Below are 27,138 nucleotides of genomic sequence, written 5' to 3'. Positions count from 1 at the left end.
ATTGTGTGCTATACACCCGCCGTATTCCTTCCATAGAAGACATCAGAAGACTATCCAAAAATTTACAGTGAAAAACGTAATGCTTCAAATTAGGGATTGAAAAGAAGTTTGTTATTCTCAACGGTTGATTTTTAGAGTAATCAATATAGGTCTGATTTTAGATAAAACTAGCAAAAATACCCGGCGTTGCCTGGGTCAGTAATAATTATGAGAAACAATCGTTACTTGCCCTTGTTTTCTGTTTTAAGCGAAAGAATTTAAAACGAACCTTTTTGACGTGATTGAAAATCGAGCTTCTTCCTTACTCATTAAACTAAAATAGCAATAAGTATAAAGAACAAAATAGTACTCAATTAGAAACGAAAGCACAACATTTAAGCATATACAAATTTGAAGAATTTCCGAAATATGAAATTAGACTTTTCATGTTTAAAAAGATTTATCTGTTAGTACTTTTTTTTTTTAAATCTAAAACCTTCTCTGTATGGCTATTGATGTACGAACTGTTTTAAAAAATGTAGCCGTGTTCCCCTTACACTTGCTTTAGTTATTTTGGGAAATTTCAATTTTTGTGAACACTTGGTGCGGTTTAAAATCTTACCAAATTTGCGAGAATCATTTTGGGACACTTTCGATAATACTCCTCCTCCTTACTAATTTTTATTATAGAAATATTATTGCCAGATGCTGAGATACTTTTGGTCAAAAAAAAATGGCGCTAAACGGTTTCATCCGAAATGTTTCCAAAATAAGTAGTAAAATTTGGCGATTGTTTGAAATCGTGCAAAAAGAAAAATTGATGGAAGTTTTTGTGTGGTTTATGGAATTGCCTAATTTAGTTGTTGAATTATTTTACACAGTATTTTTTTTTTTTTAAAGTATATTTGATTGGCGATATTTTGTTTATATGGTGAAAGCTGAGAAACATTATTACGTAGTCTTTGGGCTAAAAAACAGCGACTGGAAAAAACTGCCAAATGCATCAGCTACTGAAATCTTTCTGAAAAAAATTCTGGCGAACAAGTGTCCAATCAGCATAAATAATAATAATAAACCATTAATTACATAAGTTCCGTTTAAAACTAAAATGATCAGCCAAATCCATTTATTTTTAGCCAATCTTGTGGGAAAACGTTACTTTAAGATTTGACTTGAGAAAAGCCTCAAAAAGTCAGACGAAACGCAAAAATGTTCAACAATACAACAATTCTTAGGAGTTGAGATGACACACTAAATAATGACTTGGGTTGATGAAAGCCTTCGAACAGGGAACAAAAAAGCTCATAGCTCGTTTTTTATTCAACTTAGAAACTTCGAACAGATGCTATCTTCAGCAGAAAAATTGGCGCTTTCGATGGACAAATAATAATATGTGCACGTTTTTTTTCCACCCCCATATTGGGGCATTTATGCGAAAATTGGGACAAAAATTGGAATAAAAAGTGAACTATCAATTGGATTTTTTTCGAACTGGTCTATAAACCTTCCCAGTACCAAACTGAACAAACGGTGAAAGATTCAGCCAAACCTGCCGAGTAGTTTCTGAGATCTTAGGGAACAAATTTACCAAACTCCATTTTTATATATATAGATATAATTATTGATTAGTTCAGATGATTCTGAAATGTCCATGGCTACAAATATGAACAAAAAAATTGTTACTCAGAAATTAGGTAATACATTTTTAATTGCCTTTTGGCTAAATTTTGGAAAAATTTTGGAAAAATTTTCCAAGCAAGATAATATGAATAATTACTTCGTAGTTTTTCATTGCGTTGTAGGCTTCACTAAAACATGGATACTAGAAGACAAAAAGAAACATATTACAGAATGACAACTTTAAATTATATTTTTGTATTGAAACTAAACATTTTTTTTTAATTGAAAAGAAAAATGGAGCACGGCAGAAAACACTTGCAGTTTAAACGCACATTTGTGACAATCACCTTCGTATGTATGTAATTCAAAGTTTAAAAATCAATATTTTCTGTTCTCATTTCATAAATATGCATTGAAACTAAACGTAAGGACATGTATGCGCAATTTTTCACGGAACTTCCAGTGGATTATCCTTTTAATACTCACTAGTAATGTATTATGGACAGTATATATATATATATATATATATATATATATATATATATATATATATATATATATATATATATATATATATAATAAAGGTATATATGTATTAATGACATAAATATTTAACAATAATATCATTTTTCTATGTTGTTACTTTTTTACTATAAACTTGTCTAAATATTTAAAAATTCATTTTGAAAAATTAAATTTATCTCTTCTTTAACTTTGAGGCTCCACGTAAAGGTCTGCATGCGATTAAATCCTCCTGAGACGAGGCGTATTATGCAGTATTTTGAGAATGGTATATTATATTCAAAAACCAAATTAAAATCCGAAGTTAAATTTAAATTAACTTAAACAACTTACTATCGCAGAGCGTATAGAAAGGTGATGTCATTGTTTTGGATAAATTTAAGCCATACATTGAACATGAGTGTTCGAAATTTAAATCCTATATTAAGCTTCAAATTTGCAGCTGTTTGTCCGAATAAATTTCAGTGTGCATAAAATAATTATTTAAGTATTTTGCCAGAATTCTTAATCATCAATAACGTTATGTTTTGCGCATTTCAACAATAATATGAATAACTTTTCCAAGAGCATAGATCGCTTAAAGGTAAAGTAATAATATAATATAAAATCCAATAAATGTTAAAATTAAAAAATATAAGCAGTGTGCTAATGTTATAAAGAAATAAAACCTGAAACGTCGTAAAATAAACTATTTCATACTCAAATTGCATTTCAGGAATTTGAAAACAATTACTTACGCCTATATCACGGTCAAGACTACAAGAAATTTTTTCTATAGTTGGTGGGTCATATCTTTCAAGAAATCCCAAATCGCAGTCATGGAGGGCAAAAGCCGTACGATTTCGCAACTAAAAAAGAAAAGCAAAAGTAAGCGTAAACAACATAAAAACTTTGAATCTTTATTTTTAAAGGGAAGATCAATAAAACAATTTTACAATAGATTTTAAACGTCAAAGAGCAAAAATGAATTCAACGTTCCTCAGTTTTTTATGAATTGCTTCAAATTCGAATCTTTACAGGGTTGGCAACTGCTCCGCATCTTGTGGAGTTGCTCCGCAAAAATAGCGAAACTCCGTAACGCCTCAAAAAAGTTATCTTGATCCGCATTTTCTGACCGAGCGATTTCAAGCATGACATAATATTTAAAGCTGTTTTTAAATTTATGGTAGTGCTTAAAATGATTATCGAAGCTCAAAAGCAATTTTTTTTTTAATTGAATTTTGTGCAAAATACCTCAAAATTTGAAAATCACCACAGATGCTCTTCAAATTGTTCCCCAAGGTTGACAACCCTGCTTATGATCATAAAGCAGATTTTCCCGACCTTTTTGTCCCAACGGACAGGTAAAGTCTGGAGATCTTTCGCAAACTGATTATTTTTCCTTCCCTCTTTTTTTTTAAAACTTAACCAGTTAGTAAAAGGTATCAGTTAATAGAGAATGAGAGTTATTTTTTGCCATCATTTATTTACAATTATGTTTATCCCATAGGATAAGCAGTTTATTTTTCTTAATATTTATAAGAAAATGAACCTTTAGAAAAAAAGGAAGAATATTATCTTTATCTTCTTTATCTTTCTTTACTAATAATAAAGCTCAAAGTCTGTCTGTCTGGATGTCTGTGACGCGCACAGCGCCTAAACTGTTGGGCCGATTTTCATGAAAATTGACACAAAAGTAGTTTGCAGCATGGGGTTGTGCACTTCGAAGCGATTTTTCGAAAATTCGATTTTGTTCTTTTTCTATTCCAATTTTAAGAACATTTTACCCAGCAAATTATAATAACGTGGAAAAGTAAATTACGAAATTATCTCAACGTGGAACAGTAACATGGGCGAGCAAATGAACATAGCGAATTGGTGAGAAATTCATCATCCATTATTTGTAAATATACAGACGAACCAAATGAAGTTTTAATTTTCTACTACGGGCAAAGCCGTGCGGGTCCCACTAGTAAACAATAACTGCAGAATTCTGTCCAGTTTTTTAAACAATGTCAGACGTAACACGTGACTATGTGACAAATGTGAGCCAACTCCATATTTGCCAATCTTCAAAGATAAATCTAGGGATTCTAGAGCCTAAAATTACGGCATAGCAAAAAACTTTTTAAACGTTGAGGGGATCCGGGACACAAAAATCGTCAAATTTTGCAATTTTTTTTTTTTTTTTTTTTTATAATTTAAAAAAACTTCTCCGTATTTTTTCTGTTTAAAAGAACGTTTGAATTTTGTTTCTATTTTAATTAGAACGAAAGATATAATTACTTTTGTTGTATGCATTTAACTAAATATTGTATTTAACTTTAAAACTTTAAACGTGTTTTTCTCCATGATGCAATATTTCCCTGTTTCTTGCATTCAAACTCTTATAAATCAAGAACCGATAAAGATAAAGAAATGAAATGTGAAGCATATCTTTTTCAAACAGTTTACTTTAATTTTTATTTGGCGAATTTGGGAATTTGAAAAAAAAAAACGTTTACTGCAAAAAAATATAATTTTTTTTAAAAAAAAGTATCTTTGAATTATTTGAAATTTTTCTTCAAATATTTTTAATTTTTTTATTGAATTGATATTTTTAAAATTTCCAAAGATATTTGTGCATATTTTTTTTTTGAAAAACTTTTTAAAATAGAGCAAGAATATTTTGAGTTATATCTATTTAAAGTAACCCCTTAAAAAATTAAAAATAAATTTAATTTAAATAATTTTTTTTTTATATTTATGTTATGATTTTGCTTGGTGGTGAATAGTGTGGATAGATGGTGAAAAAGTGCAAAAAAATTTCAAAACTCTAAACCATTTAATAAAAAAAATTTCAAAATGTATCCCGGACCGAATTAACTGGTAAAAATCTGAGAACTGGTTAAATTTTTCCGCGGACCGGTGGATGAGAACCACTGTCATAGAGCCCTAAAAATATAGGAAGTAATCTACTTTACAAACACACATACACACGCACACATTAAAGGCACTATAGCTAACTTTCAAGTCACGTATTTCTATGTTCATACAATAGTAAAGCTTTCACTTCTTAGATATCATAAGAATCAACTGAATTTAAAGGTACAAAGCTTTGAAACTTTTTAAAAAGCGTAAACTTTGCTGAAATTGTCAAGCTTAGTGAATTCTTGGTCTCAATGTTGAGCTTATTCTCCATTTTTCTGTTTACTTCACTTAAATTTCAAAAGAACTTATGCATTAATTTTCAAATGAAACTATAATCTTTTTCTTCAATTAACTTAAAGCAACTCCATTAAATTTTCATAAATTTTGAAGTTAAACTTATGCAACATTTACAAAACAATGATATGCACGTTTCTTGAGACTCTTTGTTATCCCAAAACACGTGTTTTCAAATCTATGGTTTAATTAAGAAGACTTTTACTACAGATGAGAAAATCTAACCTGGCAATTATGGAATGCAATATGTACCAAAATCTCAATACCGGTATTCGATATTTATTAAAACGTGATATTGGAATACCGGTATTAGAAATTTTCGAAAAAATGGTCCAAAACATAATGTTTCGCAGACATATTTCATAATTTTGGGTCAAAATTGTATTATTTATGAAAACGTATTGTAAATAAACATAAAATGGAGGAACAAGGGTCATAATAAAAATCAATAATAGTAAAAAACATAATGCATCTATTAAATTGTCTCTAAACCTGGAACTCATTTTAGTGCACAACTTTCCTGCAGTAGAAAATAATCTTTCTGACTTTACGCAGGTCGGTGGTACTGTTGACCATGCGCGATACACTTCCTCTTAATTGCCTCGAAATCTTTTATCTTCAAATAATTCGGTCTCTGCTGCGTGTTATTTTTGGATAAATCCTTTTGCGTGTGTGTTTCTTTTTTGTATTGTGTGTATTTTTACTATTGTTATTATTTTATTAATTAATATTTTTTTTAATTTTTGCTAGTCGTAATTTTTCTTCGAGGGGGGACGATAGTTTTCCCAATATTAACATCATCTTCAACGATTTTCTCTTGATCAGGATGGCTTAATGCTTGTTTTTTTTTTTTTTCATAAGTCCTTTGGTTTGAAATTTACGATGAACTTAACTAAATTTGATCCTGTTGGTTTCTTTAATTATTTTTCGTTTTCTTTCAAAAATCCTTTACTATTATCCATCCACTACAATATTAAAATCTGTTCGCGTCTGTCTGTCTGTCTGTCTGAAGATCTATCTTCTCTAAAACCACTGCGAATCGGGAGTCAAACGAGATACCGATCAATTCCAAATTTTCCAAAGAAAACAATAGGATCAATCTCTTAATTGTGCGACTTTAATTAGCAGAGATATTAATTAAAACGTTAATTAACATAACGTTATTCAGGAATTTTTATTTCTTTCCTGTTGCCATTTTGCATATGCGCAAGCAAGTAAAATTCTAATAATTGTTTTAAAAGAGATTTTTTGGCTGCTGTCCAAATCTTAAAACAACGTTTCCATCTAGAATTTCATTTTAAATTAGTTTAAAATTGGTTGCCCTATTCGGACATAGCCTTTATTTTATCGTCTGTCCTTTTTTTTATTTTTTACATTCAACGTTCTTAACTCTTTTCAGCATATGAAAGTTGTTTCTTTAGCTATGTTTATTGATTGTAGTGTAAGTTTATTATTCACCGACCTCATATTTTGGTACATTTGGGATGTGCGACTAATTATGTTTATTTTGTTGGATTTTTTCCCGTCACATGGGTGAATTTTCGAATTGTAATAACTCTCTTTTTCCTTCCTGTTCCTATTTTTGAAATACAGTTTGTATCGTTAAAAGAACATGTTAAATTAAGATTGTTTGAATTTCTTTAAGTGAAACAGAGTTGAACAAAAATATTGTTTTTAAGGATTTTAACTAAAGCTTAATTCGAATCTGATGACATGGTATTAAATTAATGCTAATTGGTATTTATTAAGTCTTGGTGCTTTAGTTTCACGTAAGCTACCAAAAAGTACGTGTCATTTTATGTAAAAAGCTGATCGTAATTGTACATACAAATGTTTCAGATATAGTCTCTCAGATTTAATTCAGTTTAAAGTGAGCACAGATTATAATTGATAATGCATGTATTTTTATCTTTTGTGCTAATTGAAAATACGCATAACTTGCATTATTGATAACTATGATTAACTTTAAAGAGATTTTTGCCAAAAAATATGCTCTACTGGTGTTTTGAAAACCTTGCATTACGAGTATTTATTTACTCCTTAGCGCTTTGGAAACTGATGTCAGAGTAGTGCAAAAACATCAATTGGGCATCTCTTTCGTTTTTTACGTAGCCCGTGCAACGCCGGGCACGCAGCTAGTAATTATTTAAAATTTGAAAATATTTTTTGATTCTGCCTTACCTCTAGAGCAAGTTTTCAAAAAGCACTATATAATTATTTAATTTCTAACTATTATCTTACTAAGTATAAAGCTAAATAGTGAGACAGGACAACAAACTAATGCCAGAGACAACAAATTACCATTTGTTATACTAACAAAAAAGGTTTTTCTTATCAAAAATCAGCAGAGTTGGGACAAATATTTAAAAATATACAAGGGGATGTGGGGCAAAGTGAAACAGTTAAGATAACTCACTTTTTTCAAAATAAATAAGTTGGAAATTTCTTCAGAAAAGTATGGCACATAAAGAATGAACAATATATTTTATAATAAATAAATAAAAAAAAAACTTTTAAAAACCCCGTCGCAACTGTAGAATCAAGAGGGAAAATTGAAAATCCTTTTAAAAGCCTTATATTATTAACTAGTGGTACCCGCACGGCTTTGCTCGTAGTAGAAAATTAAAAGGTCATTTGGTTCGTCCGTATATTTACAAACAAGGGACGATGAATTTCTCGTCAATTTGCTATATTCATTTGCTTTCCCATGTTACGGTCCCACGTTATGAAAATTTCGTAATTTATTCGTCCACGTTGTGATAATTTGCTCGGTAAAATTTTCTTAAAATTGGAATATAAAAGGAAACAAAATCGAATTTTCGAAAAATCGCTTTGAGGTGCACACCCCCATGCTACAAACCAATTTTATTTGTTATTAAACAGAAGCTGGCAACAGATAAAAATTTTAAATCATTGCGGTTTATTTCCTTGTTGGCCAACAGTGAATTCGGTTATCAATCGCGTGAATAAAGGCTTAGCCGTTATTAAAATCTGCTTTAAAAAACGTTATTATTCGAATTCGATGAAACATGGAAGTTCCAAACACATTCTATCAGACGCGGAAAAAAATTCTTTATTTTGGTATATTAAATTTTAAAATTTTTAACTTTTTTTTTTTTTGCAAAAACCACGGAAAACGTTTTACAGGTTTTTAATTAATATCTTCTTTAATTAATGTCATCCAAAGATGCAACCTAGCTAAGAACACTCTCGATTCCTTTCGAACATTTCCCCCCCCCCCCCAAAAAAAAATCGGTCCATCCGTTTGGGCACCAAAGTGCCACAGACAGACACACAAAACACAGATACACAAACACACAGACACGTCAAACTTGTAAACCCGTGATTTCCCGTTACGAAAAATGGTATGCACACAAATTTTTTTATATACATACCAATATTCTAGGCACTTGTAAACACTAGATTGCCGTTTCTTGGATAAAGAAGTGAATTTTTGCATCATTCAGCATTAAATATTGTTACGATGCACAAAAACAACTATCAATATGAAAGATACACAAAATAAAACAGTACGGTATGTACAGTATGTTGTAATAATAACATGCAGCACTATAATAGAACTGTGCAGTAGGTGTAATAATTATGTTTATAGCTTAAAAAATGATGATGATGGTTGGACAATATCAGGCAACTCGTCAAAAGAAGAAGAATTAGTGATGAATTGATATTCTACTTTCTGCCGAAATTATTCTGGTAAAACTTTCGTGCTGTGAGCGAGGGATTCGCGTTAGCTATAAACTTCATTAATCGTTAAAAACTCGAACTGCAGACATTTCGCGTAGGTCGAATCGCGTTGTGGCGCTAGTCGACTGTTAAATTTAAAAATAGTTTTAACTAATAATTTTTAAAAAGTACTTTAGCTAACAGTTGGACTAGTAAAAACTAAAAGTAGTTGAAATATCTGTTAACCAATACCAAACTCTACTTGAAACCATTTCTTTTTTTTTTTTAATTATAGCATGCAAAATCTAAAAAGGAATAAACTATGGGGGGAAAATCCCTTTTTTGAAATTATTTTTAGATTTCAAAATGATAGCGTATATTAAAGAGAAAAAGGCGTGGAACAGTTTAAGAATGCATACAAACCATTTCTGGAGCTTTACTGAAGCAATCTACGTAAAAACCAACATCACCTGAAAAATATTAGTAATTAGCAACATGAACGATGCCAAGAATTTTGAAATTCAAGTAAAAGCAGCTTAGTTTTAAAGAAATAGATTAATAATTTTTTCTGCTAACTTTAAACAAATCTTTTGTAAGTTCGACATCTTCTCATCCTGACCACCAAATCATGAAGGATGGAATCAATTGCATGAACAGATTTGGAAAGAGTACAATCCCGTTCACGGCAATAGTATCTCTAAACAGAACAGCACTGAAAACATGCGATTATAGCAATTATAGCACCTCCACCCCACCCCCCTTATATAGCAGATGTCATCGTTAGTATGTAGAAAAGACGTAGTGCAGTGGCAACCCAAACTTAAATTCGGGGGCGGGGGTGGAAAATCTCATTTTACCGAATAAAACTCCAAATTTTGCCAAATGATGATAATTTTGCCGAATCGTCAAGGACAATTCCACGGATAACTGATTGACTTTTTTGAAGCAAAACAATGCGTATTTTGTAATATTCAACGTAAAATATACATTGTAAAAACAATCTTTTCCCGTGGAACATTGTATTTTTAGGCTGAGTTCAATAGTATAATTAAATTCTCAAAATACATTTTGGACTATTTAAAAAAAAATGTTAAAAGCATGTGTAACGGATCCGGTGCGACTTCCAACTTTCTTGAAAAGACGACACAGTTCTTGATTAAGAATACACGAAATCTATTTACACTATGTACAAGGAAGATCGTCAACAACTGCTAAATTAATCATCAGCAATTAAGCAAATATCACACAACACCGTAAACTCAACGGTTACACACGTATTTACTTCCAAATACGAAAAACAACACAGCGAAATGCCTCGCAATAAACAGAGCTAATACACTCTCAGTACAAATTCTCAATCGAAACTAATTCTTTATCACGCATAACGCTTTTTATACACACCGAAAGAGAACTCTCAAATATTCCAGAAAATGCTGCACCGTTCTACTTTCTTATTTCATTCACAAATTTTATCAATGGAAAAAAAATAGGGGAATCGTATACTTCAGCCGAATGTACGGGGGGCTGTATATTCATTACGAAAAAACTATTTACAGGTTACGTTACTACAATAATTACTATTTACAGAATTTGTAACACATGATAACTGACTAACATTTACAATGTCATTCGGTTACCCTGTTTTAAATAAATATTTAAAAATCATCCAAAATGTATTTCGAGATTTCAACTATAGCTTAACAACTACAGCTTAAAAAATAAAATATTCCAGGGCAAAAGAAAGATCTTTGCACAACATATATTTTGCGTTGAGTGTTACAAAATACGTATTTTTTTTGCTTCAAAAATGTCAATAAGTTATCCATGGTATTGCCCTCAGACGATCGACGTAGTCGATTGCAAACTTGTTGCAACGACTTGTTGCAAACTTGAGTAAACTTGAGCAAAGAAGAGACCGAGGGGACATGATTCAGTTGTTTAAATTTAAAAAAATGAAAGATGTTACGGGGCTGAAGTTTAGCACTGAAAACAGGACAAGGGGTCATTGTTTTAAGCTATTTAAATCTCAGGCTAACATGGATGTTAGGAAAAATTATTATTTTAGCAGGGTAGTGGAACCTTGGAACAGTTTACCGGAAGAGGTGGTAATGAGCAAGGGAGTAGATAGTTTTAAAAGGGCCATTGATCTTCACTGGGGATTGTAAATTGACTAGGACCAGTCTAGCTGGGCCCAGAGCCTGTTGCTGGTCGTCACTTTTGCATTTGTATTTGTATTTGTTCCTTATGCTTTGGAGTTATACTTTTTTGATGAAAATATTCTGCCGAAATTTGAGTAGGTATTTTATGTTTTTTTTTTTTTTTTTTTCTACTGAGCGTCAGTACCTTAATTTCTAACAATACGACAGTGTTGAGTTAATTTATGCAAAAAAAAAAAGCACAAAACAAATCATGATCCTTCCATGTCAAATAGGCCGACGCATCAGCTTAAGTTTAGCCATTTTGGATCGGATTTTTCATTGTTGCGCTGCTAGGGTTACCCACGGCAAAGTTTCGGTTTTCGCCAAATTTGCCGAAAATAATACTTTATTTAATAAACAATCCACGTGCCACTAATAATCGCTGGCAGTGAAAAATCACCAAGCGCGATAACTTGCCAGAAAATACAACAACTCAAACGCACGCCTCCGTTCCAAAATGGTTGATCCTTAAGCTGATGCGTCGGCTCGTATATATAGGGGCCTTAATGCCAAGCAATTGTGACCCAAGATCATTTATTTCTGCATGAAAAATTAAAATCTTAGTGACCACGAAACACGTGAATGAAATATTCGCGGAAATTTGAATAAAGTTGATGTTATTATTTACAGCAACGACGTATTTTTAAGGTGTTGATTTTATCGATATTTTCTTAACCTTTCGGTCAGTATTAGAGAAAAAAGTCGGTTGAAAAAGGCTGTGGTATTTCTCGTTATTGATGTCAGACGAAATCTCAAATCACTGACTGAAATCGGAAGAAAATGTTTTTGAAACACAATGAATACTAAGCAATAAGTTACCGCCCGTAAGCCAGGCTAAGGCAGAACTACATGCAATGTATCGACAGCCCGGTTATGCCAACCAGAGGCTGCAGTTTCAACCCTTTTTTTGGACTCATCAGTCTGGGAATGCGGAGTTAATATAAAGTGTAGAAATCACTTACATTATTTTGAGAACAGAAAAAGAAAAGAATAAAACTTTTTTTTTTGTAATGATAAAATTCATGATATATATATATATATATATATATATATATATATATATATATATATATATATATATAAAGGAAAAAAAGAAAAGGAAATCACATAGTGCTAATTTTGAGGAAAGTGAAATCGTATACAAACTCTTTCAAAAAATTTCGCAATAGCTTTAAGTGCAAAAAAGTTAGACAAAGGAATGTTGTAGTCAAAAAAAAAAGTATGCTAGCAGTAAAGTCAGACCAAACAACGTAAGTAGAAGCACAAATTTGTAAATTACAGCAGACACGTGTTTCGGCGTTACAGGGAACGCCTTTTTCAATGCAAAAAATAATGAGCTTATGGATGAAAAGACATCCGACAAAAGCCAAGAGCAGATAAGCATGCAGCTTAAAAGATAAAAACAGCGGATTAGCCAAACACCAATGACAAAGTTATAAACCGATCAGGAACCAATAGGAATGCAAGCAAAGGCTAGGAGCTTTCTCTTAGGTACGACCCAGAAAGAAAGAATTCAATTGGACAAGGATTAAGCCGAAGCTTCAACAAAAGGAAAAGAAATTGTCAGTAACCGTGAACCGCAAGAAAGGAAAAGCAGAATGGAAAACACTGAAATAAAATAAACAGAAACAAAAAATATTCGAAAAAAGGAAAAATAAAGATAAATAGAAGAAAATTGGGGGGGGGGGGTCAATCAAGACAAAAAGGTAAAAATAAACAAAGGAAGATAGAAAAAAAAAAAAAAAAAAAAAAAAAAAAAAGGGGGGGGGGGGAATGGGGAAAGGACAGTATTAAAGATATGGGAGCCAAATGTTAGAAAAATATGGAACTGCACTAAGATCGTTAACTAAGTTAGAACTGTTCCTCAAAATATGAAAGGATTCCCAAAAGTCAAGATCTGATGAATTGGGGCATTTTTGGATAATCTGATAAGAGTTAAAATCAAAAGAGTGATTCGAATCCCAACAATGTTGAGCAATACTAGACTTATTTAATTGTTGTTTTTTCACATAATTTTGATGCTCTTTCAAGCGAATTTTTAAAGCACGCCGAGTCTGTCCAATATAGGCAAGTTTACAACTACAATTAATTCTATAAATTCCACAACAATTAAGAGGGTGAATAGGATCTTTAAGAGAAGAGAATGAAAGTTTATTAATAGGAGAGAACACCACCTGGAATTGGAAACGTTTTAGAATCTTAGCAACCTGATAGCTTACAGATGGAAAGAATGGCAAAACAACCAAATTCTTTCTGATGAAGGTTCGGTTAAGAACATTAGTTTGGGATTTATTTGAAAGTTTTTTATAAATGGAATCAATCAAAGTTGGCGGATAGTCTCTATCAATTGCCACAGCTTTAAGATAATTAAGTTCCACTTTAAGAAGTTCCGACGAAGAACAAATATTAATTGCGCGATAAACAAAAGAATTGAAAGCAGAATATTTTTGATTTGGAGGATGAGACGATAGTCTATGAGGAGGTAAAGAGACAGCAAAAGGTTTGCGATAAACAGTAGTTTCAAAACCAATTTCAGTACGAGAAACAAGTACATCAAGAAATGAAATGCAATTATTCCGTTCTTTCTCACAAGAAAACTGAATATGAGGATCAATGGAGTTTAAAATAGATAAAACCTCATCACTCTCAAACTGATTCTGGTTCATTAGAACAAAACAATCATCAACATACCGAACATAAAATTGGAACTGCAGTTTTTGGAACAGCTTAACCTCAAAATAATGCATGTAAATATCACTAAGAATGGGGCTAAGTGGGTTACCCATAGCCAGACCATCTAACATAATATAAAAATTCCCATTAAAAACAAAAGAACATTGCTTAAGACAAGTACGGGTAAGGAAAATTAAATCCTCAATTTCCGTATTGGTGAAATGAAATTCAGAAAGTCTTCTACGAAGGCATAACAATGAACCCTCGACGGGGACGTTTGTAAATAAAGAGTTAACATCAAAAGAAGCCATAAAAGAATTATTTGGAACGAAATTATGAATTTTTTTAACAAACTCAACAGAATTTTTAATAGTAAATAAATTGTGACTCCTAAGGGGAGAAAACACAGAGACTAAATATTTTGCAAGTTTGTACGAAGCCGTACCAATATTGGAAACAATCGGCCTGAAAGGAATACCAGCTTTATGCACCTTAGGTAAAGCATAAAATCTAGCACAATTAGCAATAGATGGAACAACAGAGCGTTTAACATTTGAAGGAATAGACTTAACAGACTTGACAGCAGATGCAATAGTTTTTAACTCTTTATCACTAGGATCTTTAGAAATTTCAGCATATGGCCCAGAAGAAATCAAATCATTAGTTTTATCAACATAAGATGATTTGTCAAGAACAACAATTTGGCCACCCTTGTCAGCTTTGGTAACAACCAGATCAGAATTCGAAACTAAGTCTTTAACAGAACGGCTAACAGTATTAGCAAATACAGGTTTAGAAATTTTCGAGTTAAAGTCAATATTAGAAGCTATAAGATGCCGAATCGAATCTTTTTGAGAGGAAGTTAAGGCACTAAATTTAAAAGCTTTCTCAACAGGAGCAATAAGCTTTGAAAAAGAAGGATTAACACTCACAGCAAAATTATCATTACATTTTAGAGCCTCAATTTGAGAGTTACTTAATGGAACGCTAGAAAGATTAACAACAACATTCTTATTAACAACAGGTAAATTATCAAGAGGAACGACATGAGAAGATTTACAAAGCATAGCTAATTTCTTTTTCAAAACAATTTGATGTTTATCAGAGGAACGAAGGGTTCTAGACCAAGAATTTCTGTCAATAATGTCAAAGTTGGGAATGGAATTAGAAACCGAAAGATGTAAATCATAAAGTTCACGTTCAATAAACGATAAATGTTTCCTAGTTTCCTGGATCGAAGCTCTGAGTAAAGCCAATTTCGACCGAAAGATTACTTTGTCAATTTTTACAGAACGTGGTAAATTACATTTCAAAGAAATAAACTTCGGAATAATTTTCTTGCGCCTACACTCTTGAAGAAATTTCAAATGGTTCAAAAAACGAAATTTCTTAATCCGAAGATTGGCAAACCTATTGATTTGAGACATAATCAAAAGCAAAACCAAAACAAATGAAAATAAACAGAATCAAACAATAACAGAATGAATAAGAAACAAGAAGTAAAAAGTCACGATCAAAATACAACAATAGACAAAAATTCCGAAAACAAAAACAAAAACACAAATTGCAAAAAGGCGGAAAATGTAAACGTAAGGCCCGTTTAAGCCACAAATAAGATAAATAAATACCTTTGTGCTGAATAGTAAAGTCAGACCAAACAACGTAAGTAGAAGCACAAATTTGTAAATTACAGCAGTGCTGCTATTTACTAGTTTTGCTGTAATTTACAAATTTGTGCTTCTACTTACGTTGTTTGGTCTGACTTTACTATTCAGCACAAAGGTATTTATTTATCTTATTTGTGGCTTAAACGGGCCTTACGTTTACATTTTCCGCCTTTTTGCAATTTGTGTTTTTGTTTTTGTTTTCGGAATTTTTGTCTATTGTTGTATTTTGATCGTGACTTTTTACTTCTTGTTTCTTATTCATTCTGTTATTGTTTGATTCTGTTTATTTTCATTTGTTTTGGTTTTGCTTTTGATTATGTCTCAAATCAATAGGTTTGCCAATCTTCGGATTAAGAAATTTCGTTTTTTGAACCATTTGAAATTTCTTCAAGAGTGTAGGCGCAAGAAAATTATTCCGAAGTTTATTTCTTTGAAATGTACTTTACCACGTTCTGTAAAAATTGACAAAGTAATCTTTCGGTCGAAATTGGCTTTACTCAGAGCTTCGATCCAGGAAACTAGGAAACATTTATCGTTTATTGAACGTGAACTTTATGATTTACATCTTTCGGTTTCTAATTCCATTCCCAACTTTGACATTATTGACAGAAATTCTTGGTCTAGAACCCTTCGTTCCTCTGATAAACATCAAATTGTTTTGAAAAAGAAATTAGCTATGCTTTGTAAATCTTCTCATGTCGTTCCTCTTGATAATTTACCTGTTGTTAATAAGAATGTTGTTGTTAATCTTTCTAGCGTTCCATTAAGTAACTCTCAAATTGAGGCTCTAAAATGTAATGATAATTTTGCTGTGAGTGTTAATCCTTCTTTTTCAAAGCTTATTGCTCCTGTTGAGAAAGCTTTTAAATTTAGTGCCTTAACTTCCTCTCAAAAAGATTCGATTCGGCATCTTATAGCTTCTAATATTGACTTTAACTCGAAAATTTCTAAACCTGTATTTGCTAATACTGTTAGCCGTTCTGTTAAAGACTTAGTTTCGAATTCTGATCTGGTTGTTACCAAAGCTGACAAGGGTGGCCAAATTGTTGTTCTTGACAAATCATCTTATGTTGATAAAACTAATGATTTGATTTCTTCTGGGCCATATGCTGAAATTTCTAAAGATCCTAGTGATAAAGAGTTAAAAACTATTGCATCTGCTGTCAAGTCTGTTAAGTCTATTCCTTCAAATGTTAAACGCTCTGTTGTTCCATCTATTGCTAATTGTGCTAGATTTTATGCTTTACCTAAGGTGCATAAAGCTGGTATTCCTTTCAGGCCGATTGTTTCCAATATTGGTACGGCTTCGTACAAACTTGCAAAATATTTAGTCTCTGTGTTTTCTCCCCTTAGGAGTCACAATTTATTTACTATTAAAAATTCTGTTGAGTTTGTTAAAAAAATTCATAATTTCGTTCCAAATAATTCTTTTATGGCTTCTTTTGATGTTAACTCTTTATTTACAAACGTCCCCGTCGAGGGTTCATTGTTATGCCTTCGTAGAAGACTTTCTGAATTTCATTTCACCAATACGGAAATTGAGGATTTAATTTTCCTTACCCGTACTTGTCTTAAGCAATGTTCTTTTGTTTTTAATGGGAATTTTTATATTATGTTAGATGGTCTGGCTATGGGTAACCCACTTAGCCCCATTCTTAGTGATATTTACATGCATTATTTTGAGGTTAAGCTGTTCCAAAAACTGCAGTTCCAATTTTATGTTCGGTATGTTGATGATTGTTTTGTTCTAATGAACCAGAATCAGTTTGAGAGTGATGAGGTTTTATCTATTTTAAACTCCATTGATCCTCATATTCAGTTTTCTTGTGAGAAAGAACGGAATAATTGCATTTCATTTCTTGATGTACTTGTTTCTCGTACTGAAATTGGTTTTGAAACTACTGTTTATCGCAAACCTTTTGCTGTCTCTTTACCTCCTCATAGACTATCGTCTCATCCTCCAAATCAAAAATATTCTGCTTTCAATTCTTTTGTTTATCGCGCAATTAATATTTGTTCTTCGTCGGAACTTCTTAAAGTGGAACTTAATTATCTTAAAGCTGTGGCAATTGATAGAGACTATCCGCCAACTTTGATTGATTCCATTTATAAAAAACTTTCAAATAAATCCCAAACTAATGTTCTTAACCGAACCTTCATCAGAAAGAATTTGGTTGTTTTGCCATTCTTTCCATCTGTAAGCTAACAGGTTGCTAAGATTCTAAAACGTTTCCAATTCCAGGTGGTGTTCTCTCCTATTAATAAACTTTCATTCTCTTCTCTTAAAGATCCTATTCACCCTCTTAATTGTTGTGGAATTTATAGAATTAATTGTAGTTGTAAACTTGCCTATATTGGACAGACTCGGCGTGCTTTAAAAATTCGCTTGAAAGAGCATCAAAATTATGTGAAAAAACAACAATTAAATAAGTCTAGTATTGCTCAACATTGTTGGGATTCGAATCACTCTTTTGATTTTAACTCTTATCAGATTATCCAAAAATGCCCCAATTCATCAGATCTTGACTTTTGGGAATCCTTTCATATTTTGAGGAACAGTTCTAACTTAGTTAACGATCTTAGTGCAGTTCCATATTTTTCTAACATTTGGCTCCCATATCTTTAATACTGTCCCTTTCCCCATTCCCCCCCCCCTTTTTTTTTTTTTTTTTTTTTTTTTTTCTATCTTCCTTTGTTTATTTTTACCTTTTTGTCTTGATTGACCCCCCCCCCCCCCCCAATTTTCTTCTATTTATCTTTATTTTTCCTTTTTTCGAATATTTTTTGTTTCTGTTTATTTTATTTCAGTGTTTTCCATTCTGCTTTTCCTTTCTTGCGGTTCACGGTTACTGACAATTTTTTTCCTTTTGTTGAAGCTTCGGCTTAATCCTTGTCCAATTGAATTCTTTCTTTCTGGGTCGTACCTAAGAGAAAGCTCCTAGCCTTTGCTTGCATTCCTATTGGTTCCTGATCGGTTTATAACTTTGTCATTGGTGTTTGGCTAATCCGCTGTTTTTATCTTTTAAGCTGCATGCTTATCTGCTCTTGGCTTTTGTCGGATGTCTTTTCATCCATAAGCTCATTATTTTTTGCATTGAAAAAGGCGTTCCCTGTAACGCCGAAACACGTGTCTGCTGTAATTTACAAATTTGTGCTTCTACTTACGTTGTTTGGTCTGACTTTACTATTCAGCACAAAGGTATTTATTTATCTTATGCTAGCAGTATTCAACCGGTATTTCTTTTTAAATCAATAAAACAACACATGACAGACAACTGCTTTAAACATAACATAATCATAAATGAAGATAGCTGCGTTATTGCATACTTTCGCTGATATCCACGAACAAACTTTTTCTCAATCTAACTACAAACAGTCTGTTATTTTTAACTGTTCTTACGATGAAATTACTAGGGCACTGCAAAAGGTCGGTGGATCAAATGTGACCATGGACCAGTTTAAAGGTAGTCGAGTAGCAATTTAAAAATGCAGTCAGAAAAAATGTAAAGTATGACTTGCCGAAATATTTTTCATGAAAAAAAAAAAGAAAACTATCATATTTCAGTATTTACTCACCACATTCGCAGATTTGAAACAATATACAATCGAACATAGCACGGTCATCTGCTCCTTTGATTATTGGACTAGACACTAACAGAGTAACCCCAACCAACCACATAAACTTGATACGCAAATACAACATTCTGTCGTACATAAAACAAACATTTATGGATGCGGGCATGCTATACATATATATCATATACATCGCGTTATCTGGTATAATTAATTAATAATCATATTGTTACTTTTTATCTCGGAAGAATCAAAGCTTGTGTCATGATTTATTGTAAGAGTAAAGATAAATATTCCATGGAATTGTGTTCATGGTAATTTAGTAGATTTTATTAAGCGGTACTTCCTTCTTTTAAAATAGTTGCTATGATGTTCGTGCAATATGACCATGCTCCATTTGAATTAAAATGCTACTTTGAGAAGGAAGTTGTGTGAAATATCACACAATATGCTTTGGAATGCAAATACTTTTTTAAAGCCTTTTGCAACGCATTTTTGATTTTTTTTTTTTTTTTTTTTTTTTTTTTGAGCAATCACATTGCTTATTGTTCTCATTTGACTGTTTTGATGTTCCTATGATTTTATTTTCCCCCTGCCTCCCTCTGTAGCACCACTACCCATCCCGTTGCTGCTCCTCTAGCGAAAACCGTCTCCAGGTTGTGTCCATATCCTACACACACTCAAATACCTACACATTCATGCCAGCACACAGACACAAACACACACGCATACATACACACAGCTACACACACACTCATTTAGTACACAGACACAAACACACACCTATACACACCCATACACACACACATAAACTCATGCCTGCACACAGACACAAACACACACGCACACATACATACACACACATACATACACACAAATACATGCCCACATACATACATACTCATGCCTGGACAGAAACACACGCCTACACACACACTCGTGATTGCGAAAAATATAATTTGAATTCAAGATATCAAAATTCAAATTAATTACTTTTTTTTTCTTCTGAAAAAAGGTTTCGAAAATAATTTAAAAAACTTCCTTCATATTCAAGTTTAGTCTGATGCTTATGTTTCAGCAGTTACCAATTTGAAAAAAGTTTGAATTTCCACTCAAACATTTTTCGGTCCGTGTTTATTTAACCTTTCAAAGGCGCATCATTAGTTTTTGAGAAATCTGAAGAAAAAAACACTATAAGTAGGTTTATTTGATCATGTAGACATAGATTCTTCAGTTTAAAAAAGTTTCTTGAATTTTTTTCGTAGGGGGTGGTGCTTGGGGCAGAACAATAACATGTTTATGCACGTAAAAATGAATTTGAATCTTTTAGAACAATATGATATGTACCTCGGGTAAAATGAAAAAAAAATGATTCACTCTTTCTGAACTGATTAAAAATTTAAAATCTGAAAAAAAAAATCCAATTTTTGGGTTCAACGAGAAATTGAGAATTTGATAATTTGAACAAGAAATTGAGTCCACGGAAAAATATTTTTTTGTTATTTTGCTATCTAATGTTCATTGAACTCAAAAGAGAACTCAAGCGATTTTGATTTAAAAAATTCGGAAAAAAAAAAAAAAAACAGAAAAAAAAATTTATAAATTGTTGGTTTTACAGAGCAACCACCGCTCCTGAAAGCGTTAAATGAAACATAGCTAATAAATAGTGGTTTTTTTAGCCACCTTTTAGAAAATTAAACATTTTTTACTCGGACCGTAGTCAAGAGGGGAAGTTTTTAGGGACTGGTTCTTCTCACCCCTAAATTAATGAGTGGAAGGAAAACAGCTAACAGCAAACTGACATTGCATTACTTAAAATACACCACCAGCTCAGTTATTCCATCCGAGGACTGCAGTTTCGTGTTTTCTAGCACTCATCAGCCCGGAATAATAATCACATGAGCTGGAGGCGAAAAACCTCTTAAGGGTGCCAAGAGAGTCAAACAAACTGGTAGCTAATTCAAAGAATTAGCAAACCAGATGAGCGACCGCAGCAATGGTGCGGTTCAACTCAAAGATTGATGGCAAAGCATGGTATTTTGTAGTAAGTTACCGCCCTAAGCCAGTTCTAAGGCAAAAATACTTGAAATACACCACCAGCTCAGTTATTCCATCCGAGTACTGCAGTTTCGTGCTTTTTAGCACTCATCAGCCTGGAATAGGAGTCACATGAGCTGGAGGCGCCTTAGCCCTGGCTTAGGGCGATAACTTACTACAAAATACCATGCTTTGCCATCAATCTTTGAGTTGAATCGCACCATTGCTGCGGTCGCTCATCTGGTTTGCTAATTCTGTATTAGCTACCAGTTTGTTTGGCTCTCTTGGCGCCCTTAAGAGGTTAAGAGATTGGCAACAACACTTGAGCGCAATGGCGAAACCAGGAGAAGGGCTATGGGGCTACATCAACCCTTCCCCCTCTCATGCCAGAGTACCTGATCTCAGAACATCCTCTAAGAGTATCATAAGCTTTGGTTTACGGACTTCAATCTCTACAAATTTCCGCGACAGAGACCCGAATACTCTCTCTCTCTCTAACATTATCCAAAATCGTCTAAAATTTCGTTTTTGGAACTTCAATTTCGAATAATTTCTATGAGAGATTCTCTAAGCCCCAACCCTTATCCTGAAAGGTGTCCTGCAGTTGCGTTTTTAAAGCTGAATTTTAGAAATATTCCAGGGAAGAGCCTCGAACTCCTTCCCGTCCTCGAACTTCATCAAAAATAGCCAAGAAAATATTTTCAGGACTTTAATTTCGAAAAAAAATCCAGGGAGTGCTTGTTTTCCCTCTTCACATAGTTAAAGATTATATAAAATTTCGTTTTTAGGGATTAAATTTCAAAAAAAGTTCCAGGTGAGGGTCTCCGAACATTTCCCCTTGTCATTAAAGGTAACTTAGGATTCTGTTTTTTAGACTTAAATTTCGAAAAAAAACTTTTGGGAGTACCAGGACCTCTCCCGCACACATTCTTAAAACTCGTCTAAAATTTTGCTTTTGGAACATCAATTCCGAAAAAACTCCGGAGGGGGGGGGGAGGCTCCGAATCCAAACCTTTTCCTAATGTTTACTAAGATGGCCTATAATTGCGTTTTTAGAACCTCAAACTCAAAATTTTCCGGGGAAAAGTCTCCCAAACTCCTTTTCTTCCCTAAAGTTCAACAAAGATAGTCAACAACTGAGCTGATTTATGACATATCATTTTCATCGAAAAAACAGAGAGCATCCTTATCCACTTCCCTCCTCCCCCATCGTTAAAAATCATTTAAAACTTCATTTTTTGGACTTTGTCAAACTTCAAAGTCAAGTCTCCGAGCTGGAACCATTCATAAAAGTCCATGAACTTCTCCTCATCTGAACATCACCAGAGATCGTGTAAACTGCAATTTTAGAACTTCAATTTCGAGCAATTTCCGAGGGAGGACCATTGCGAATGCTACTCTTACGAATGTAGATTCCTGCCTTCCGTGCAAAATTTTACCCATTAACATCTTTCACTTTGACAAATTTAGTATCATAATCTAAATCAGAAAGTCCCTTACTAAGCCCAGCAGCACTTCTTTGAACCCTTTCCAATAAAATAAAAAAAAAATTCTCGAGTAGAGATGCAAAAAGCCCATAAGCTACGGGAATAAACCCTGGAATTTTGGGGAATTAACCCGAAACTTTGGGGGAACGTTGGGAATATTGGGAGTAAATAAACACCATGTTTTCCTACGTTGATTCTAAGTTTGAAACCCGATTATGTAAGATTTTTTCAGATGATATCATTGCTAAAAAATATTCTATGTGTTCAGTATAGAACAAGTTATTAAAAATTGAAATCGAATTAAAACTAAAAATATGCTTGTTGTACAAGCTTTTTTTTTTTTTGGAAAGAAATTCAAATTGCTGGTTGCAGGATCGACGCCAAGGGGGGGGGGGGTGCTACACCCTCCCAGTTTTTCAGAAGTGGGGCCGCCAATTTCATTTTAGCGATGCAAAAAACGAAGAAAAAACGAAAACTCTTCGTTGCTTAAAAAATAAAATAATAATTATAACTGAATAATTAAAATAATAGTGACAAAAAGCATTTTTTCTCAAAATTTGAAAGAAAATGTCACTTTAAAATACAATTTTGGAACATTCATGACACACTTTTATTAAGATTATCCAAGTAAGGGCCGCGGAAATGTTCGCTTCAAACAATTTTTAACGAAAAAAAGAGTATTCAGTGCACTATTCACTAAGCTGTGGCCGCAGAGTGGGTATGTCTGGCTAGTCGGAAACTATGGGCCCAAATAAAAGTATTTGGGCCCATTATTAAAGTATAGTGCGGCTCAAATTAAAGTATAGTGCATAGATTAAAATTAGCATAATGAGAGGGAGGACCAGTGACAAAACTAACGTGGTTCATGCTTTGTCTCTCAGCAACCCTGGTTATACAAAACCAAGGTTCTTCAATTTTCATTGAAAAAAAGATAAATAAATAAGATAGCTTCATTGGGGTCGCCGAAACATTCATATATGTAATTTTTTGATGAAAATTATGTCATGCAAAGCATTGTTAACTGGAGAAAAATGCACGGGTCGCCGAAATATATTTCAATTAGAAAAAAAAAAAATGTTAATGCAGAGAGAGATTCAAAGTATATTGCAATGAATACTCACACTAGAAGTTCTAAATGCTTGAATGTAAAAATCGTAAGCAAATCAAAGCTTGATCAAGAATTGCAGGAGGCATATTTAAAATAAAATGAAGTGGAATAAAAACCTAAGATATCGCAGAAAATTACCAAATCTATTCAAAACGTTAAAAGTTATTTTTCTGGGGCCGCAGACTCTTAAGTTTCAAGGAAACAAAAATATTAGGCTGGAAATTGAAAATTATACTATGGAAAATCCAAGCAAAAAATCGTTTTCGGCAAGGAAAATTGAAAGAAAGTCTTGATACAGTGAAACCTGTGTAAGTTGACCACTTGCGGTGCAGTACTTTGGTGGTCAACTTAGACAGGTGGTCAACTTATAAAGGGGATAATGATTTTTTTTTGTCACTTCATGCACCATGTATTTATTTTTTGACTAATTGACACTTACTCTTCCATTCAACTCACTTTCATTGTTTAACATTACTTTGAAACAATAATTTAAAATGTTATTCAAATATTTTTAGAGATTATTTTCTCAGAATGACGTATAATGTGTCATGTAAATTTAAAATTTCAGTAAATTTATCAAAAAAATTCATTGTTTATAAAAAGTTATTTGATATTAATAGTTCCTAAAAATTCATAGCTAATCAAAAATAACATATTTTTCGCTTATTTTTTTTCATATACATTTATTACATTTATAACCATGATGATCTACTTTTCAACGAAATAACTCTTTATTGAAGTTTGGCGCACTTATTAGACACTAGTTTTTGAAATTCCATATGACAGCTAATTTTCTCTGGATTTCTTCCTTTTCAATTAATTTTAATATTTCATACTTTTTATTAATCTCAAGTTCAACTTTCTTTTTGAAGCCATTTTATGTAAAACGATAACACAAAGAGCAACAAGCTGGACTTTCATAGTTCTAAAAAGCAGTTGAAAATGAAAATGTCCTATTTCTTAATCCCTTGCACCAGAAATACTGCAATGCAAGTAACTTTTACTCTAGCACAATTTCAGTGTTGCCACAAAATATTGCAACTGGAAAAAAATGCTTTGCACTTTTCTACTAACACATGTTTACATTGAACAGAGAGTACAAAAGGTAATCTCAAATAGAACAACAAAAGAAAAACAAGTTTGGAGAATAAAAGTGTTCTTAAGCTGGTTTGGCATCAAAAATATTCTTGGAAAGCTATAAAAAAATAATGATAAAATAAATAATTTGCTAAATTAAGTTTTAAAAAATAAACCAAGTGGTCCACTTACAAAGGGTTTTTTACAATACTCCAAACCAAATTTTGGGTCAAGATAGACAGGTGGTCAAGATAGAAAGGTGGTCAAGTTACAGAGGTTTTCCTTCATGATACAAGATAGGACTAATTCCGTTCCTGACAAAAGCGGTCAACATAGACAGGTGGTCAACTTACAAAGGTGGTCAACTTTACAGGTTTTACTGTACAACATTTTTATCAATAATTAAAATTTAAAATGAAGATAGGGATATAGCCAAACTGAGAGAAGAGCGGGGAACACCAAACCCTTCTTTTTACGTCCCCAAAGCCCAAAGGATGTGAGTTTTTAAAGCTTAGGTTTTTGAAAAATTCCGGGAAAACGTTCTCAAACACCACTCCGACCTAACGTCATTAAAGATGGCCTACTACACATGAGTATTTAGGACTGCAATATAGAAAAACCTTGAGAGTGCTCTCAACGTAATCCCCGATAAAAACCCTCTCAATTACTCATTCATCATTATTCAAGATGGAATAAATTTCGTCTTATGGACTTTATTTAAAAAAAAAACTTCCTGAGGTCTCCCGAACCTGTCCCCCTCCTAATATTACCGAAGTTCCTCAAAAATTTCATTGTTAAGGCTTTAATTCAGAAAATTTTTCGGGGGAGATCTTTTAAACCCCCTACTCCTCTAACAGTATTGAAAATTGCCTACGATTGCGTTAATTGAATTTCAATTTTGAAAATTTGCCAGGGGAGGATTCCGAATCTCTCGCCCATTAACATTACCAAAAATCTTCTAAAACTGCGTTTTTATACCGATCGAAAAATTTTCGAGAGAATGCTCCTCTCTCTCTCTCTCTCTCTAGCCAACACCATCGATAAACGTCTTAAATCCCGCTTTTAGTGCTTTTATTACGAAACATTTCTGTGCGCGAGTCCCTTCAAAACACCCCCCCCCCCCCCCCGCCCCTTTCAACGAAATTTGGTATAAATTACGTTTTCGGAGCTTTAATTTCAAGAAACTGGCGGTCCACATTTTAACAAAAAAGCCTACGACCGCGTTTTTATGGCTTCAATTTCAAAAAATTTCGGGGGGATGGCCCCCCGCATCTCTCTTTCCCTTAATATCACCATAGTTCGTCTAAAACTGCATTTTTCGAACTACAATTTTCAAATTTTTCCCGGGGGAGAGCCCCCGGACCCCTTTTGCCTGTCACAATCAGAAGTAATTCACAATTGCGTGCTTGTAATTTGAAATTTTGGAAAAATATCGGGGGATAACCTCGAGTCTCTTCCTCCCCTAACAGCACCATAGATCGTCTAAAACTGCGCATTTCAAATAACAATCTTGAAACTTTCTCGGGGGAACCCTCGGACCGTCTCTCTCCTGAACATAATCAATCATTACGTACAGTTCTGTTTTGGGAACTTAAATTTGGAAAAATTATCGGGAGAGGCTTTCCTGGACCTCCTGTCCCCTTCCTCCCCAACTTAAAATATTGTCGAAAATTGCGTTTTTATATCTTCAATTTTGAAAAAATTCCAGGAGGTAGCCCTCCAACACCCCCTATTTCTGATTGAATATTATCCTTTAATGTAATTATCCCTGCTAAACCAGAAGCTGAATCTTGTCTTTCTCTCTCTCTGCATATTGGAACATGAGTTTGAAACAATTAAGGGGCGCCAAATGCGTACACCTCCCCTCCCCCCAGATTTTTGACCCATCGATGGCCCTGGGTGCTTGATGTCCAAAAATAACTACATAAGCAATTCTTGCTGACGTGATAAATATTACAAATGGTATGGACTTATCTCGGTGCTATTATAAAAAAGTGCTAAATATACAAATAAATACTTTAAAGGTAATTACAGATTAGTAGTGATCATAAAAGTATTAAACATTCAGATCAATCAGTTAAATATTTAATTGCGAACCAATAAAAAAAAGTCAGTTAGGATTAAACAGTCTATTTGGCTTCGAAAAAAGTTACGTATTTTACATTTACTACAGTAAAAAGCATAAAAACTTAGAAATCGTGTAGAAAAAAGGTTAAAATATAAACAAAGTTCTCCTTTCTATAAGCTACTTGAAATCCCTGGAATTTTCAAAATGTCCTTCTCAAAACTTCCAGTTTATTCTTTTTACTTCCTTTGCAACACTATTCTTG

The 27,138-nt window shown here is 32.9% G+C and overlaps 1 protein-coding gene across 1 annotated transcript in view; it reads right to left on the bottom strand.

The window, feature by feature from the left end:
• The window catches only part of LOC129220251 (uncharacterized), a 36,466-nt gene extending 17,237 nt beyond the window's left edge, over positions 1-19,229 (bottom strand). The window contains exons 1-4 of the mRNA XM_054854629.1: positions 19,103-19,229; positions 9,412-9,458; positions 2,859-2,969; positions 1,757-1,801 (exon numbers count right to left, since the gene is read on the bottom strand). Of these exons, the coding sequence (XP_054710604.1) occupies positions 1,757-1,801; positions 2,859-2,969; positions 9,412-9,458; positions 19,103-19,229 (330 nt within the window). The remainder of the gene's footprint in view (positions 1-1,756; positions 1,802-2,858; positions 2,970-9,411; positions 9,459-19,102) is intronic.
• Positions 19,230-27,138: the final 7,909 nt, after the last annotated feature.

This window comes from Uloborus diversus, chromosome 1, assembly GCF_026930045.1.
Source record: "Uloborus diversus isolate 005 chromosome 1, Udiv.v.3.1, whole genome shotgun sequence".
NCBI classification, from domain to species: domain Eukaryota; kingdom Metazoa; phylum Arthropoda; class Arachnida; order Araneae; family Uloboridae; genus Uloborus; species Uloborus diversus.
Note: the sequence above shows the minus strand (reverse complement) of the source record. Positions and strands in the feature narration are given on the sequence as shown.